Source organism: Pogoniulus pusillus, chromosome 6, assembly GCF_015220805.1.
Source record: "Pogoniulus pusillus isolate bPogPus1 chromosome 6, bPogPus1.pri, whole genome shotgun sequence".
NCBI classification, from domain to species: domain Eukaryota; kingdom Metazoa; phylum Chordata; class Aves; order Piciformes; family Lybiidae; genus Pogoniulus; species Pogoniulus pusillus.
This window is the reverse complement of record NC_087269.1, coordinates 4,863,811-4,880,522: the sequence shown is the minus strand read 5'-3', so window position 1 is coordinate 4,880,522 and position 16,712 is coordinate 4,863,811. Positions and strand designations below refer to the sequence as shown.

The following is a 16,712-nucleotide window of genomic DNA, read 5'->3' as shown; positions in this document are numbered from 1 at the left end:
TCCAGGCCAACCCAACCTAGCACCCAGCCCTAGCCAGTCATCTAGACCATGGCACTAAGTGCCTCAGCCAGTCCCCTCTTGAACACCTCCAGGGACTCCACCACCTCCCTGGGCAGCCCATTCCAATGCCAATCACTCTCTCTGGCAGGAACTTCCTCCTAACATCCAGCCTATGCTTCGCCCAGCACAACTTGAGACTGTGTCCCCTTGTTCTATTGCTGGTTGCCTGGGAGAGAGAGACCAAGCCCACCTGGCTAAAGCCTCCCTTCAGGTAATTGTAGACAGCAATGAGGTTACCCTTGAGCCTCCTCTTCTCCAGGCTGCACACCCCCAGCTCCCTCAGCCTCTCCTCATAGGGTTTGTGTTCCAGGCCCCTCACCAGCTTTGTCGCCCTTCTCTGGACACCTTCCAGTACCTCAACATCTCTCTTGAATTGAGGGGCCCAGAACTGGACACAGGTCTCAAGATGTGGCCTGACCAGTGCTGAGTATAGGGGAAGAATAACCTCCCTCATCCTACTGGCCACACTGTCCCTGGCACAGGCCAGGATGCCACTGGCTCTCTTGGCCACCTGGGCACACTGCTGCCTCATCTTCAGCCTACTATCAGCACCCCCAGGTCCCTTTCTTCACGGCTGCTCTCCAGCCACTCCTCTATTTCATGGGTATCACTGGAATAGAACTTGCACTTAAAAAACTGCATTTATTCAACTATAGCTATTATTAAAATAAAAAGAAACTGCTTCAGTTGATGTTTTTCACTCCCAGTCCTAATCCAGAAGAGGTAACATAGGCATTTAGACGTTTTAATTATGAGGCAAGGAGTGGAATTAAGCATGGCATTTACTTCTTACAAGTAAATATTGAAAGAAAACACTAAGTCCTTAAATCCACTCCTGTCTTACCTGAGGGCTGCACTACAGAAGCTGTTCAAAGAAAGCTATATTGCTAGCCTAAGGTTTTCCAGGAGAGAAGAGGATCCTTTGTTCCTTCACTCTCCCATCCTGAATCCTACAGAACTGTCAATTTGGTTTTAGGAGTAAATCCTGTTCTACATTTTCTCTCATCTTGCACACAGAGTTAAGAACAGCTTTCCAGAAGCCTGGTCACAGAAGCATCAAACATTCAGCCAGGTTGCTCCAAGTGGGATGCAGCTGCATTTGCATAACATCTTCAGCTTGGTTTTGGGCCAGCTACTTCTTAGCATAAAATACTATGGCTGCTGTGAAGAGCTGATGTTAAAGACATCATTTAACCTCCCTCCACACTGCAATGGACATCTCAGCACCAAGAGTAACAAGAAGTAACAAGGAAACACATGTGAGAGAGAATGACATGCAAGACATGCCTCAAATAAAACAAGTCACCAGAAACCCAGTATATTAAATTACCCTTCCCTTCCTTGAAATCTAGTACCCAGGCATCTCAAGGAGCTTGTGGGCAAGAAACTGCATGCATGGAAAAGATGTGGGTTGGTTTTTTTTAAGTTTGGGAGTCAGTCTGATACCCTTCTTTAGCTGAACACAAAGCCTGAAGAGCTGCTGGCTCAAGAACCCAAACGGCTCACCAGAAAGAAACTGCAACAAGAGTTCTTTGCTTGAGGAACAGAGAGTTAATCTGTTTATGAACAGTTGTCTGGCACAATCAGCAATCCATTTGGTAAAGCTTACACTCCCATGTTGAATGGGCAGTTCCATTTCCCTGGGAATATGCTCACTGCCAAAATGCCAGCATACATGCTGCAGCATCTCTCCCACGCCTGCCAAGTGAAAAGGGAGAACGGCTGTGACTACTCAAATTAAGCTGCTATTCATGTAAGAGAACAGAAGCTGCTTTACAGGAGTCAGTGCCTTCAAGAAAACATAACTTGTTGCCTTGCAGACAGTTTTCATGATGCCCAAGCCTACCTCATTTGACAAGGGTACTATTAAAACATTTGACAAGAGACAGACACCAAGCACAAGCACAACTCATTCAGAGACTTCCTAATCCTGTCTGCACTCAATTTTCCAAGCAGTACAGCTTCACTCTCAGAATTGTCTTAAAGCAGGGCAGCAGATGCACTCTCATTTCCATGCTACCTGGTTGCAAAACAAAACAACATCGTTTGTATCCAAAGACCATCACAAGTCTGTTTCAGAGTAAGAAACGCTCAGAACCTTTTCCATCCAGTAAATACACAAGCTTCTATTTGTGCTGCATTTGTCTTTCTGTAATTTACAGCATTACTCAAGTGTTGTGTGGCAAGGAAATGAGTGCAGGCATCCAGCCCTTTTCACACAATCATCCAGGTTGGCAAAGACCTTCAGGATCACCAAGTCCAACCTAGAACCCTAATCTACAAGATACACCTTAAACCATAGCCCTAAGCACCACATCCAAATGACCCTTAAAAACATCCAGGCTGGGTGACACCACCTCCCTGGGCAGCTCATTCCAGTCCCTGACCACTCACTCCAGGAAAAAACTTTTTCCTAATGTCCAATCTAAACCTCCCCAGCCTCACCTTGAGGCCATTCCCCTTTGTTTTGTCTCCAATTACCTGTGAGAAGAAACCAGCAGCAGCCTCCCCACAATGTCCCTTCGGGTAGTTGTAGACAGCAATGAGGTCTCCCCTCAGCCTCCTCTTCCTCACTCTAACCATACCCAGCTCCCTCAATCACTTTCTTCATAAGATTTATTCTTCAGGCCCTTCCCCAGCTTCATTGCTCTCCTCTGGACCTACTCCAGCACCTCCACATCTCTCTTGTATTGCCGTGACCAAAACTGAACACAGTACTCAAGATTTGGCCTCACCAAAGCCAAGTCCAAGGGGACATCATCTCCCTGCTCCTGATGGACACAGTATTTCTCAACCAAGCCAGGATGCCACTGGCCTTCTTGGCTGCCTGGGCACGCTGCTGGCTTATACTCAGCTCCTGTCTATTACAAACCCCAGATCCCTTTCTTCCAGGCAGCTCTTCAGCCACACTGCCCCAAGTATGGCTTTCAAAAAGCTGCAGGCAATGCTACATAATGTCCATGACTGAATGTAGAGCAAAGGAAGCTTTTCTCAGGTTAGCTTGCCCAGGACAGTATCCTTTTTAATGGAAGTTTGGGCAATACAGTGACCCCAAACTCTACTCCAACTCCAAAGACATCTTTCTGATGTCCACACATGAAGGTACACATTTCTAACACCATGAGTTTCTGCCCTCCGAGTTCTACTATTGATCATTCACTTGATTCTGTGTGATTCACGGCAGTAAGAGCCTCTTTCACACAGAATTAAGCAATGTTACCCTAGCAGAAGTGATGGATAAAAACCTAAAGCATTAGATTTTGGTAGGCTTTGGTCCTCTAGATCAGAAAAGAAGCCAGTCTGAGTTTCCTCTTTTTAAACCAGTCAATAGTAACAAATCATACAGATGGAAAAATGAACTTCACTAGTAGCTTAATATGAAAGAATTTAGGATATGCAAGTTGAGTTTCCATTTTTGCACCTCTAGTTGTGATCTTTTCTACAGACAGAACAGGGAGAAGGCAAATTTGTTTTCTGTGTATTTTGAGAAACTACTGCAGCTATAGAAATTTTAACAGAATCAACTCATTTCAAATTAACAAGAGCCAATGGGAGAGTTCTTTCTGTGCTACAGAAGATTAATTGGCTAGCAAGTCAGACACTGCCCACAGACAGTGTAATGTGGATGAGGCATATAACCAAGCCTCTCATATGTACATTAAATTCTATTCATAACCTCACTAATAAACTGGTTTACAACATGTACACAAAAGCCAGGTATGGATAGTCAAAATCACAGAATTAGCCAGGTTGGAAAAGACCTCTAAGATCATTGAGTCCAACTTATCACCTAACCCTTCTATTTAACTAACCCATGGCACTAAGTGCCTCATCCAGCCTCCTCTTAAACACCTCCAGGGTGCTGTCAAAAGTATTACTTTACAGACTGGCACAACTCTTCAATTAGATAAAGCTAATGTGATCATCAGTGCACCTCAGAAGGAAAGCAAACTATATCTAACAAAACAACCTAGGGTAAAATTACCTTAATGTACAAGCATCAAGAACTGCCATGAGGTGGGACTTGGTACATAACTCTGCCCACAGTCAGAAGTTCAGTTTTACCAGTCCCTCAAAACACAGCTTGGATGACTTTTTAGACCTGTCCACAGGCAGAGCTCACAAGGTAAGCATGACAAACCCACTTAAGCTTCATGCTTTCACTCATGTAATCAGGAGAAACACTGAAGTTACACAACTGATTCCCAAAGACAAATAAGGAAGTTCAGAAACTAATCTGAAGCTTGGAGTAAGGCATCTGCATTAATCGGATCAATATTTCATTAAGTTGGGGCAGGAAGCAACAAGCTCCTCACTGCTGGATGGCAAAATCCTCTATAATCACAGGACACAAGGTTCAAGCTAAACATTAGACAAGAGAACAGAAAAGGCAAGGAAGAAACAGGTCGTTCACAGCAGATATTGCTGACAACCAGAAGTGATGCAATCCAAGGCACTCAAAGATTTGAGAGTCCTTACAAAGCAGCTGAATGGCTTCTCCAGTAACTGCCTCCAGTGCATATTCTTGCAAAGACACACCAGGTGAGGAGGTATTTCCATACACTGCACTGACTGGTTTGAGGGCTGACAAGACAGAATACTTAGGAGTTGTAAGGACTAACATGAAGCAGAAAAAGTTTCCTGACATTGCATACAACAAAAATACAATGCTTTGAGTGACACAGACCCCTAAGATTGGCTCAAATTCTGACTTTTCTCATACATTACTTTCTACAGAGCAGCCTCTTTCTCTTATGAAACAGAGTGGAGCCATCCCATGGGCAGAAAAGTGCCCAACTTGATCTTTCTGTGCTTTCCAAACAGTTTCTGTAGGCACAGGTGCTCCTTACTTGCCTCACAAAGACTTTGATGATCCCAGGTATCCAACTTAATAAAAGTTAACTGTGGATCCACCACACTGTAGCCACAAAGCATCTTACAAACAGGCTTTGTCCCAAACGGCCAGGCAGCTTCATTAGCTCTGCCTTCTGTTTCTCTCTTTCTTTTTTGTTCTCTCAAAGCACATGTTACTCAAAACCATCATAGCTATACTCAATGTTATTGCTGCATCTTTCACTCCTCAAGGAACTGGGCTCTTAGTTTACAGTAAGAAGTTCTTCACAGGGCCTTGCAGTTACATAGTGCTCTCAAGGAGAAAATGCTGAGACCTTGTCCAAGCTTCCTGGAGACACAAAGCCTAACAGAACAACAATAGAGAGGATGACTCTGGATAGGGCTGGGAGATAGGGTGGACTGGATGATCTTGAAGATCTCTTCCAACCTAGTTGATTCTATGAAAAGCTCTAAATCTGTAGGTGTGGGGGCCATGCTAATTACCTAGCAACACCAGCAACTGTTCACTTCAGTCATGCCCATTATAAAATATATATATATATATTAACTTTTAAAAATGCATCCATTCAGAGAGATTTAGACAGGCTGGAGAGTTGGGCAGGGAGAAATTTAATAAAGTTCAACAGGGGCAAGTGTAGACTCATGCACCTGGGAAAGAACAACCTCAGGGATCAGTATAGGTTTGGGACTGACCTGTTGTAGAGCAGTGAGGAAAAGGACTTGGGAGTCCTAGTAAATGAAAGATGGCCATGAGCCAGCAGTATGCTCTTGTGGCCAGGAAGGACAATACCATTCTGGGGTGGATCAGAAGGGCTGTGGTTAGTAGGTCGAGAGAGGTTCTCCCTCCCCTCTACTCTGCCCCAGTGAGGCCACATCTGAAGTATTGTGTCCAGTTCTGGGCCTCCCAGTTCAAGGAAGACATAGGACTGCTTGAGAGAGTCCAGCACAGAGCCACAAAGATGATTAAGAAAGTTGAACATCTTCTTTATGATGAGATTCTGAGGCAGCTGGGGCTTTTTAGCTTGGAGAGGAGAAGACTAAGAGGTGACCTGATTAATATTTATAAAGATGTAAGGAGAGAGTACCAGGAGGATGGAGCCAGCCTCTTCTCAGTGATGCCCAGCAACAGGACAAGGGGCAATGGGTGGAAGTTGAGGCACAGCAGGTTCCATGGGAATCCAAGGTAGAATTTTTTTTACTCTGTGAGGGTGACACAGCACTGGAACAGGCTGCCCAGGGAGGCTGTGGAGCCTCACTCTCTGGAGATATTCAACAACCATCTGCATGCATTCCAGTGTGATCTACTCTGAGTGATCCTGCTCTGGCAGGGGGTTGGACTGGATGATCTTTTGAGGTCACTTCCAGGCCCTGACATTCTATGATTCTATGATATCTCAAGACAGAGAAGCATTCCAAGCCCTCTAGAGTGATCAGAGGCATGTTAACCAGCTGTGGGCTCCAAATTTAATCCAATGCTTTTGTTGCAGATGAAATTTTAAAATGACATTGCAGTGGTTTAGCTCTACTGTTCTGCCCAAGTTAAAATGGAAACAGCAGAAGCAAGACAGTGTTTATTTTTACAGTTGATATGTATTTATATAGATAGATCTTATATTTATATTTTACAGTTTATTATTACAGTCAGAGAAAGACTGATACTCATTTAACTTCAACAAACAAGCAAATTCAACTGCTTCTGGTCAAGACAAAGAAAACAAACACACAACAATCCAAACCAACACAAACAGAAAACAGATCCTTTTTTTCCGCCTTATTCTAAAGAGGTTGCAACGTCAAAGACCTGCTTCTCATCCTTCAGTCACTTCCTACCTCAGTTATTAAGACTTATAATTGAAATGAAAATATTCCATTGCACTTGCACAAAGAAAGCAGCTACTTTTGTCATGGGCCAGCTCAACATACATCCCAGTGCACTTTGATTGTCAATGCTTAAATTAGTTGCCAGTGCCTTTTGCTGAAGAGCTGCGTAACAGGAGGAGTACTTGATTTTAAATTGCTTTACCAGAGTGAATAAGGTAAGGCAGAAGAAACACCAGTGCCCAATGCAAAGGTAGCTTTATTCACTTGGAAAAGAGCCCTATTTAATTTGAAAGCATATGCCTGTGTATCCACTCTGTCTCACACATCTGAGTGACTCAGCACTCAGCCACCAAACCAGCTGTCATTATTTTCAGCCACAACATAATGGGTTATGGCCATTACCAATGAAACATTTCCAAATAAAGTACCTTGGAAAAAAATATATCATCTGTATAGGGCAGGCTTTACAGACCTCAAGACAACATGTTCATTTGTGGTTTGGTTTTGTTTGGGGTTTTGGGAGAGTTTTGGTTTTCATTCACTTGGTTGGTTTGGGTTTTCAGAGTGGGTTTTTTGTTTGTTTTGGGTGTTTGTTTTTTAAGAGCATAAAAAAATCCAAACTTATGATCAACTCCATAATTAGGGAAATTTAACTCTCAACTAGTGGAAGCTCTATATGTATAAGCTCCATCTTGCTTTTGCAGAGAAACTGGTTTTAAAAAGCCTGCCTTTCTTGCTTTTCAGTCTTTCTGTAACTCAGCCTGAAGAGAGGAGCATTTACTTACATAGTAAGGAGTTAGAAATGTCTGGGGATACAGGAGGCCCCAAGCCAAATTCCTAATGGTCTGATAACAAGCAATTAAAGTAATTTAAGTGTACCACTACTCAGGAGGCAATGCTCACTGCTTTCCACTCATGTCTGACATGCAGAGAATACATCATCCCACTCACATTTTCGTGATCATAGAATCGGTCGGGGTTAAAAGGGACCACAAAGATCATCCAGTTCCAACCTCCCTGCATGGGCAGGGACACCTCACTACACCAGCCTGTCCACAGCCTCATCCACCCAGGCCTTAAACACCTCCAGGGATGAAGCTTCCACCATCTCCCTGGGCAACCCCCTACCAGGATCTCATCATTCCAATGCGAAAGAACTTCCTCCTAACATCCAGGCTGAATCTACCCATTTCTAGCTTGGTGCCATTCCCCACAGTCCTATCACTTCCTGACATCCTCAAAAGTCCCTCCCCAGCTTTCTTGTAGGTCCCCCTATCATGCTTTTGCCATCACTGAAAAAAAATTAATGTTTTTAGGTAAAAACAAAGCCTGTGAAGCTGACCTTCAGGCAAGCATGTGGCAACAAATGTCAACACCATACGAAGGGGCTTGCAGTCGGGAAGACAAAGTCACAGAGAGGATGAGCAGGAAGCACATGTACATCCCTGTGTGACCATGGGACCCCAGAGGAGGCTCAGCAGACACCTGGCACCCACCACTCTGCTGACCTCAGCTGAAGCCAGCTGGTCAGGCAAGCCGAGGGCTAAGCATGGGGGCAAAGGGGTGCAGTATCATAGGAAATTTCAGCAGTGAATGTCACAGAGAATAAGAACTCCAATCAGGCTAAGGCCATGCAGGGGTAAATCTGACCCATCCTTTGGAATGCTCCTACTTTTTGCTACTTGGTACTTGACTGTTTTTGCTGCTGCTGAGTGGTTCCTGTAGGAAACAGCTTGCTCTGGCTTGTTGGATACACTCAGATATTCTGCAACCCACTCTCCATTAAACTGTTGCACTTCTATGCAAAGGAGTTTCTTGGCTTGCCCAGAATATGGCATTGCATTTGCCTGCCATTTCGCTTTTCATGACCATCTGCTTTCTCACACAAATCAACATTCTTGCTTACATTGGGCTATATTTGCATCTCTGCATGTGAAAACAAACCCAAACACCCACAAAACAAAACTATCTCCGATCTAGTCACACTTTGCCAATCCAACACAGCTCTGCATTAGATAAATATCATTGGCATGTGGAATGAGTTTGTCAGAGAAAGCAAAACACCATATATAGTGCATTAAAAGGATTTGCACATATATGGGGGTGTTTTATTGTTTGCCTGTGTGAACAAGAAGCTTGCAAGTGACTAACAGTTACAAACTAATCTGCTGTTTTTGCTAGGGTAAAGACCTAGCACTACATTTCCAACACGAAACTTCAGCGACTGCCACCAAAATGTATTAAGAGCAAACAAGCAGAGGCATAATCAAATCTTCTGCAACAAAGTCATTTCTAAGAGTAAACTTTACAACTCAAAACAGTCTCTTTCAAAGGGCAATTTTCAAGGCCTGTGTTTCACTAATTAGCTCAAAAAATAAATGGATCTACCATCCAAAACAGAGAGAAATCCCTGCAATACAGCACGATACCATCTTTGAGTGCATTACAAAGCTCTTGCCACCTGCCACAACGTGTGTCTAGCCTACGTAAAGAAGCTTTTGCAAGACAAAGATTGCATTAAATAGTTGTCTTGATTATTCTTTCAACAGCTGATGCTCAGACAGCAGCCTTGTTTTTAAGGCAGAAGCATTAAATGCACATGGCAAGCTAAAGGAAACTTTAAATGCAGCTCCCTCAGTTTGGAAACTTTAGAGGAAAAGAATCAAGGACTACCAGAGAGTAAATAATCGGGAGTATTCCCAAATTCAAAGAACAGTAATGCAGTAAACTACCCTGGGATGTATCAGAGGAACTGGCCAAACCTGCCCAGCTGCAATGATTGGTAGTTCTCACTAGCAGAAGAAAAAAGTCCAGGCTGCAGCACCTCAGCAGCACTAAGGGAAGGTTTTATTTTCAATACCACATCCATCTACTCTAATCTATTTTTACAAAGCAATGAAGCTGTCATTTCACATGAAATAGAGAAATGGTAAAAAATTCAAAGCAGCAAAAGGATCTAGCTCAAGACAACCCAGATATTTTGTAGCCAAAGACTGCCCCAGAGACTAAGCCCATAAGATGCAAAGTGGTTATTTTGCATTATAGGGAAAGCAACAAGGGGCAAGAGCAAAGCAAGAAGGACATCAGAGTGCTAAAAATGCTCTACATTTTATGGAAATTCCCACCTAACCAAAAGCACTTGATGCAGTCAAAAGCAAAAAGACTGCTTTTGACTGATAAGTTATCAACTGTTAGAAGCAGTGAAGGAACTGCTGTAGTTTTGGGTTTGTATTTGGTGTCTGTACTGGATGTGCAAGTCAGTATAGAACTCAAACATCAGTTACAGAAGTGGAAAAAGCTGCAGAGAAATGAAAACAGTATTGTTGCAGCAGTGACAACTTCAAGAACATGCCTGGAGATTCTAGCCTGAAAGAAATTTTCAACAAGGAACACACAGGAAAACAAACACAGATGCACAAATGCGATGCAGATAGGGATATGCAGACTGTATTAGGACAGCTGTAAACCACTGACATCTAGAGATAGGCAAGAAAAATGCAGAATAAACTGTGGCACAAAACTTCCCTGTGCAGCAATTCCCAAGTCACAGTTCACAATATTTAATTCACTTCTTCCCTTCAGATGTTCCCTTCTGTAGAGCTTGTGATGCACAAGGACCACAATGCAGTTTGTATAGATCAACACAGCAATGACAGACATCAGTCGTGAGCTCAGATCATGTTGGACTGAAGTGTTTACATCCTACTATATTATACTGCAGATTTCCCACTCTCTAGTCTTACATTCTGTTTCATACTCAAATTTAGCCACTGCTCCCCACAAGGTTCAGGTCTCTAAGGCTAGTCAGTGCCATGCAATTGGATCTAGTAGCTGGCACTCTGTCTGACAGTCGGTTAGTGAATGAATCAGACCACAATTTAGTAAGGTAGTGTAAACCAGTCTCAATGGGAATCCCCCTCCATGGGCCAGCTACATGCTGCTCCAATATAAAAGCAGATTCCAGGAAAGACAGAATTAGATTGTGCAGCTTCTTACCTGCAGCTCCTTTGAGACTCTCTCTAAGTGGTTAGTTATCTTTTTTATTAGGTCACTATACATCTGTTCCGAATGCTGCTGGCATACACACTTATACACACAACTGCAGAAACAAATACAGGAACAAACAATGAACTTACAACAGTTTGCAATGATGGGTAACAGACTTCAAAACATTTTGTTCAAGTCTCAATTTAAAAGGCTAGTATAATCAACTTAATCACTGCTGAACTTTTAAATACAGCCCTGGAGGTCCCCTAGAGGCCTCAGTGTGTCCATCCCATTCCCTCTCCCTAAAAGTTCTCTTAACAATGCACTTAGCCAAGATAGTTCTGTGAAAAGCAGACTCCTAATTCTGGCTTTTGCCTCTTCAGTGTGAAACCTCCATTAAAATAATGGTGTTTAATGACTACATGCATATTGCAGGTCAAAACCCTTTCTAAAAGGGGAGAAGACTGACAGTCACAGAAATCACAGCACAACTGTGCTGGCATTTCACAAAGGAATAGCAAAAGTTCTATGATTATAGACCCAAGCATGTTAACACCATCCTTTGTTATCTAAGTTGTTAGAAACTCCTATGTTTTCACAGTAAACAAAGATAACAGAGAAAAACAAAGCTTTAATGCTAGACTCCAAGGCTTGGCTGTATTAACTCTGGTCTTCAGTGTTTTGTGTTTAAGAACATTTTATTGCTCTCACATTGCAATAGAATAGATCTGCAAAAACAAGCTTATGTATTGACAACAAATTTACCACTGTTGATAACAAATACATGTACTACTTTCAGCAAAAAGTTACATTAAAGCAGTTATCATCAGGACCAGCACCAACATTATCTGTACCAAGCAGCCTGCAATGCTCCTGAGTGTTTTCATCCATCATAAGTCAGCAGTATGACAGCTAGATGACAAAAACCAAGAGGCACACAGAAGACTTTGCAAGGTACTTTGGCTATGCCAGATCACTTTCTCATGCTTCTGTTCTGTTCCACTCTCCTTCTGCTCTCATTTATGGCCTCAAGATGAGGCTGGGGAGGTTTAGATTGAGGATTAGGAAAAGTTTTTTTCCTGGAGAGAGTGGTCAGGGACTGGAATGAGCTGCCCAGGGAAGTGGAGTCACCCACCCTGGATGTGTTTAAGGGTCGTTTGGACATGGTGTGTGGGGATATGGCTTAAGATGAATCTTGTAGAGTAGGGTTGTAGGTTGAACTTGGTGATCCTGAGGGGCTTTTCCAATCTGGATGTTTCTGTGATTCTGCCTCTCTACGTGGAGTAGTTGTGTCAAAGAGTAAATTTAAGCCAGAGACTGCTCCCCAGGACACACACAAACTATGTCCAGCAAGGTCTAGATCCTAGACTTGAAATCTGCAGGTTTAATAGTCCTGGAAAGCCTAAGGCTATGGCACAACAACAATGTCTCTGCTAGGGAATTATGACATTACAGTTCTGTAGGGAGAAGTGGAATGATAGGATAGCTCAAGTGAGCTGGGGTTGTTCAGCCTGAAAAAGAGGAGGCTTCAAGGAGACCTAATAGAAGCCTGCCAGTAGCTGAAATGGACTGCAAGAAGAATTAAGAGAGACTGTTTGCAAAGGCCTGTAGTGATAGAACAAGGGGCAATGGCTTCAAACTACAGCAGAGCAGATTCAGATTGGATGTCAAAAACAAAGTTCTGCACCATGAGAGTAATGGGACACTGGAACAGGTTGCCCAGAGCCTTGTTGAGCCTCATTTTGATTATCTCTAGGGATGGGACCTCAAACACCTCTCTGGACACCTCTAGTTGAGGATGTCTCTGTTGACTGCAGAGGGAGTTAGAGTAGCTGACCTTTGGAGGTCCTCTTTAACCCAGACCATTTTATGAGTAAAACAACTGCAGACTACAGGCTACTGGAATTCTCTAACGCAAGTGAGAAGCCAGGCACTGACTGCAAGCCTTCAGGGTCCAAGACAGCACTCTCAAAGCCTTCTGGATGAAGGCTCCACAGTTAAGAGTTTTTCCATTAATTTTAATAAGTTTATTTATTCCCTTTGACAACTTCAAACTCCCCAAAAATACCAAATGTGTTTATCTGACAAGCCAGGCTATTTCTTAAAAACAAGATGCCCTACAACTCTCATGCTATTATGTTTTAAAATTAGTTCTGTTGGACTCAATCCCTGAAGGTCCCTTCCAAACTAACACTCTGTGATTCTGTGAGTATTTGTAGTCTGACATGACTCAACATTCCAAGTCATCCTGTTTCTTTTACATGACATTTACCAATAACAGATCCTATTTTGGAACAAGCCAAGATAGTTTGGTTTGATGAAGTGATAGCGAAAATATCAATTTAGTTTGAATCAAAGAGAGAAACAGTGACAAGAAAAGCCAGACTGATTTTTGTGATCTCTTACAAACCAGTAAAATCTCTTACTGCTGGGTAACACAGCAAACAGCCACATCTATCTGCTCCACAGCTCACCAGCACACAGCCACTTCCCCAAGCTGACCACTTCATTTGCAGTGATGGAACTAAGCTGCAGCATTCTAAAGTACAGCTCTGCTTAGTGTGATAGACAATACTGCTACACCTCCTCCTGCAACACATTCTGCAATCAAACACCAATCTTGGTATGGAATCACAGAAACATGCAGGTTGGCAAAGACCTTCAGGATCACCAAGTCCAACCTAGAACCCTACTCTACAACATTCACTTTAAACCATAGCCCTAAGCACCGCATCCAAATGACCCTTAAACACATCCAGCATGGGTGACTCCACCACTTCCCTGGGCAGCTCATTCCAGTCCCTGACCACTCACTCCAGGAAAAACCTTTTCCTAATGTCCAATCTAAACCTTCCCAGCCTCACCTTGAGGCCATTGCCCCTTGTTCTGTCTCCAGTTACCTGTGAGAAGAGAGCAGAAGCAACCTCTCCACAACATCCCTTCAGGTAGCTGTAGACAGCAATGAGATTTCCCCTCAGCCTCCTCTTCCTCACACTAACCATCCCCAGCTCCCTCAGTCACTCATAAGATTTACTCTCCAGGCCTTTCCCCAGCTTCATTGCCCTGCTCCAGACCTACTCCAGCCCCTCCACATCTCGCTTGTATTGCCGTGACCAAAACCGAACATAATTCTCAGGGTGTGGCCTCACCAGAGCAGAGTCCAAGGGGACAATCATCAGGACAGCTCCTGCTGGACACAGCACTTTTAATCCAAGCCAGGATGTCATTGGCCTTCTTGGCCACCTGGGCACATTGCTGGCTCCTATTCAGCTCCTGTCTATTACAACCCCCAGGTCCTTTTCTGCCAGCAGCTCTCCAGCCACACTGCCCCAAGCCTGTAGCATTGCTAGGGGTTGTTATGACTCAAGTGCAGGACCTGGTACCTGGTCTTGTTGAAACTCATCCCATTACACTTGGCCCATAGATCTAAGCTTATCAAAGTTTCTCTGCAGAGCCTTTCCACCCTCATTCAAATCAACACTGCCACCTAACTTGGTGTCACCTGAAACCTTACTACTGACACTCTCTATGCCTGAATCCAAGGTCATCAATAAAGATGTTAAAAAGAAGTGGTCCCAACACAGATCCCTGAGAAACACCACTAGTGTCCAGCCGCCAGCAGGATTTAACTCTGTTGACCACCACTCTCTGGGCCCTGCTATCCAGCCAGTGCTTTATCCAGGAGACAATGCAGTTTGCTTTTTATTTGGACACTTCTACATAGAGGTTCCCTTTCTGTTTTCAGGTCTTGTTTTCAGTTCCTGACTGTGGGCTGTTTCTGTAAATCATCCTTGCCTTGCTACTCACCAAAAGAACAATACCAGCTTGTGTGTCCCAAACACCTTAAGAAAAAACCCAAGCAGACTCCAAGGTTAAACATTTAGTGAGAGGAATGAGACTCTGAGATCTAGAAGTTGTTTTGAACAACAATGATTTAATCACATTGTACCTGGGAGGCAGCTGTAATGTTGCCAGCCTTCCACACTTGACTTATCTCAGAGCCTCCTTCACATCTCTCAGTCAAAATATTTCACCTTTTTAATAGGAAGTGACTATGCACAGGCAGGCTTTGGACTTGAGGATGAAAACAGTCACTAACCACACGTTGATACCTCAAGGGTGAGCTGATCCATAGTGAGTATCTGCACACAACTCCTTTTAAGTCATCTCTCAACTTTTATTGCTGTGGAGCAGAGACCTGCAGTTACCACTGATCATGTCAAATATAGTGGTTTTGAGTTTATATTATGGAAGCCTTCATTCCTTCAGTCAGGAAAAAGGTGGTCAAAAAGAACACTCCTTTCAGCTCTGTACTACCATAACAAAAAGGTAAAGGACATGTAACTGACCCACTAAAAACTATGCCCAGTTCAGACTAAACAAAACAGCCTAGGCAAGTAGAACCTCAAGTCTGCTACAGAATTCCTGCAGCACCTCCAAGCAAACATCATCACTAAAATAGAAAAGCAGTTTTCCTTCTATCCTCAATTTATATTGTGTAGATTACAAGTGAGAAAGAGGAATGTCCTCCAAAATAAAAAGTAAAGCTTTGTCCTGGTTGAAAGAGGCTGTGTCAGGATAATTTACATCCCCAGGCAGTTTAAAACCTGGCATTAGCAACTCGAGGCAATCATTTGTCTTCCTAAATACATGCAATAGACATCTGTGCAACATTACAATACCCAATCAAGTGCCATGTAGGGGTTATCTAACAGAAACTTGAAATCCATTATTCCTTTGACAAATAAAACTTACCAGGAGTAAAAAGATGGCTAAGATAAACTGCAGTTATCTGCAAGTTTTAAACTAGGTAGATCTACTCCAGGTATTAAAGCAGTAATTTTGCACACCTACTCTTTACTAGGGATGGTAGTTGGCTTAACTGTTACTGGTGGTTGTTTGCACATTGAGGATTTCAAGCTATGGAAAGGATTTTGACTACTAAAGCTGTAAAAGGTGTCTCAATTCAAATTTACCATCTCAATTACTGAGCACAAGCTGATGTCAGAGTCCTGACAACAGCAGTTCCACAAGTTTGGGGAGGAAAAAGAGTAATATTAAAGTTTCTACTGAAGTTAAGAGGGAAGACTGAACATCTGCTGCTCATTGATCCTGTTCCTAATCCAAAGTTTCAAACTGGAGAGATAAAGACCCCAAGAGTGAGTGTGAATGAGACATAGATGAAAACACCTAAGAACTGTAATCAGTGATTGAGCTGCCAGTGTAACACCATGGCAAATAAACCCAAGGAAGCAGTGCTACTAGCTGTGCTGCTGACAAGGGTCAGTAGTTTGAACACCATCTCGGCCAGTAAATGCAGCAGCAGCTACCCAGTTTCCATCCTACTGACCAGAAACTTGAGAGCATGGCACTTATGGATTAAAGATTTTTGTTCTATCACTTAAACTGGCAAGTCTCTAACACCCTTCTCATTTTGTTTTGGGGCAAAAGTAAGCTTTTGAAGCAAATTCCCTGCTGTCACCACTCTTGTGCACTAACTTAGTCTGAAGGGCAGCACTGGTGTGTGACTCTCTTAAAGCAAAGTAAACTGCAGGTCCAGGTGAAAATTAAATTTTCTCTAGACAAGAAAAGAGATTTACTCAACCTTGTGTCAGTCCTTTAGGCAGTCTTTAACTGCACATGCAGAAGTAGGGTAAATCAGTCCAAATCTACCTCGTACAAAACACACAAATGGAAATACTTTGGCACTAATTGCTCATATTTAATTCTGCACCTCCACTGCACCAAATTTGTTCCTATTAGACATGACAACAAAGCCTTTTCAAATATTAAGTCAAACACCTACCATGCCTGTCTGATCTCCTTTGAGGCAAGGGATATTGAGGCTTCAATATAACACACTACACTAAGGAACTGTGGTGGAGCTTAGTGTTAATGGTTTCAGCACTTGCACATTTGAATTCTTTACCGTCTATCCCTGTTAACATAGGATATCTATTATTCACTCAACACTGTACTTCTCACTTTCC

The 16,712-nt window shown here is 43.0% G+C and overlaps 1 protein-coding gene across 2 annotated transcripts in view; it reads right to left on the bottom strand.

Moving 5' to 3' along the window:
* Window positions 1–16,712, bottom strand: part of CACUL1 (CDK2 associated cullin domain 1) — a 65,334-nt gene that overhangs the window by 40,340 nt on the left and 8,282 nt on the right. For both annotated transcript variants that reach the window (XM_064144278.1, XM_064144279.1), the window contains exon 3: window positions 10,732–10,834. In XM_064144278.1, the coding sequence (XP_064000348.1) occupies window positions 10,732–10,834 (103 nt within the window). The remainder of the gene's footprint in view (window positions 1–10,731; window positions 10,835–16,712) is intronic.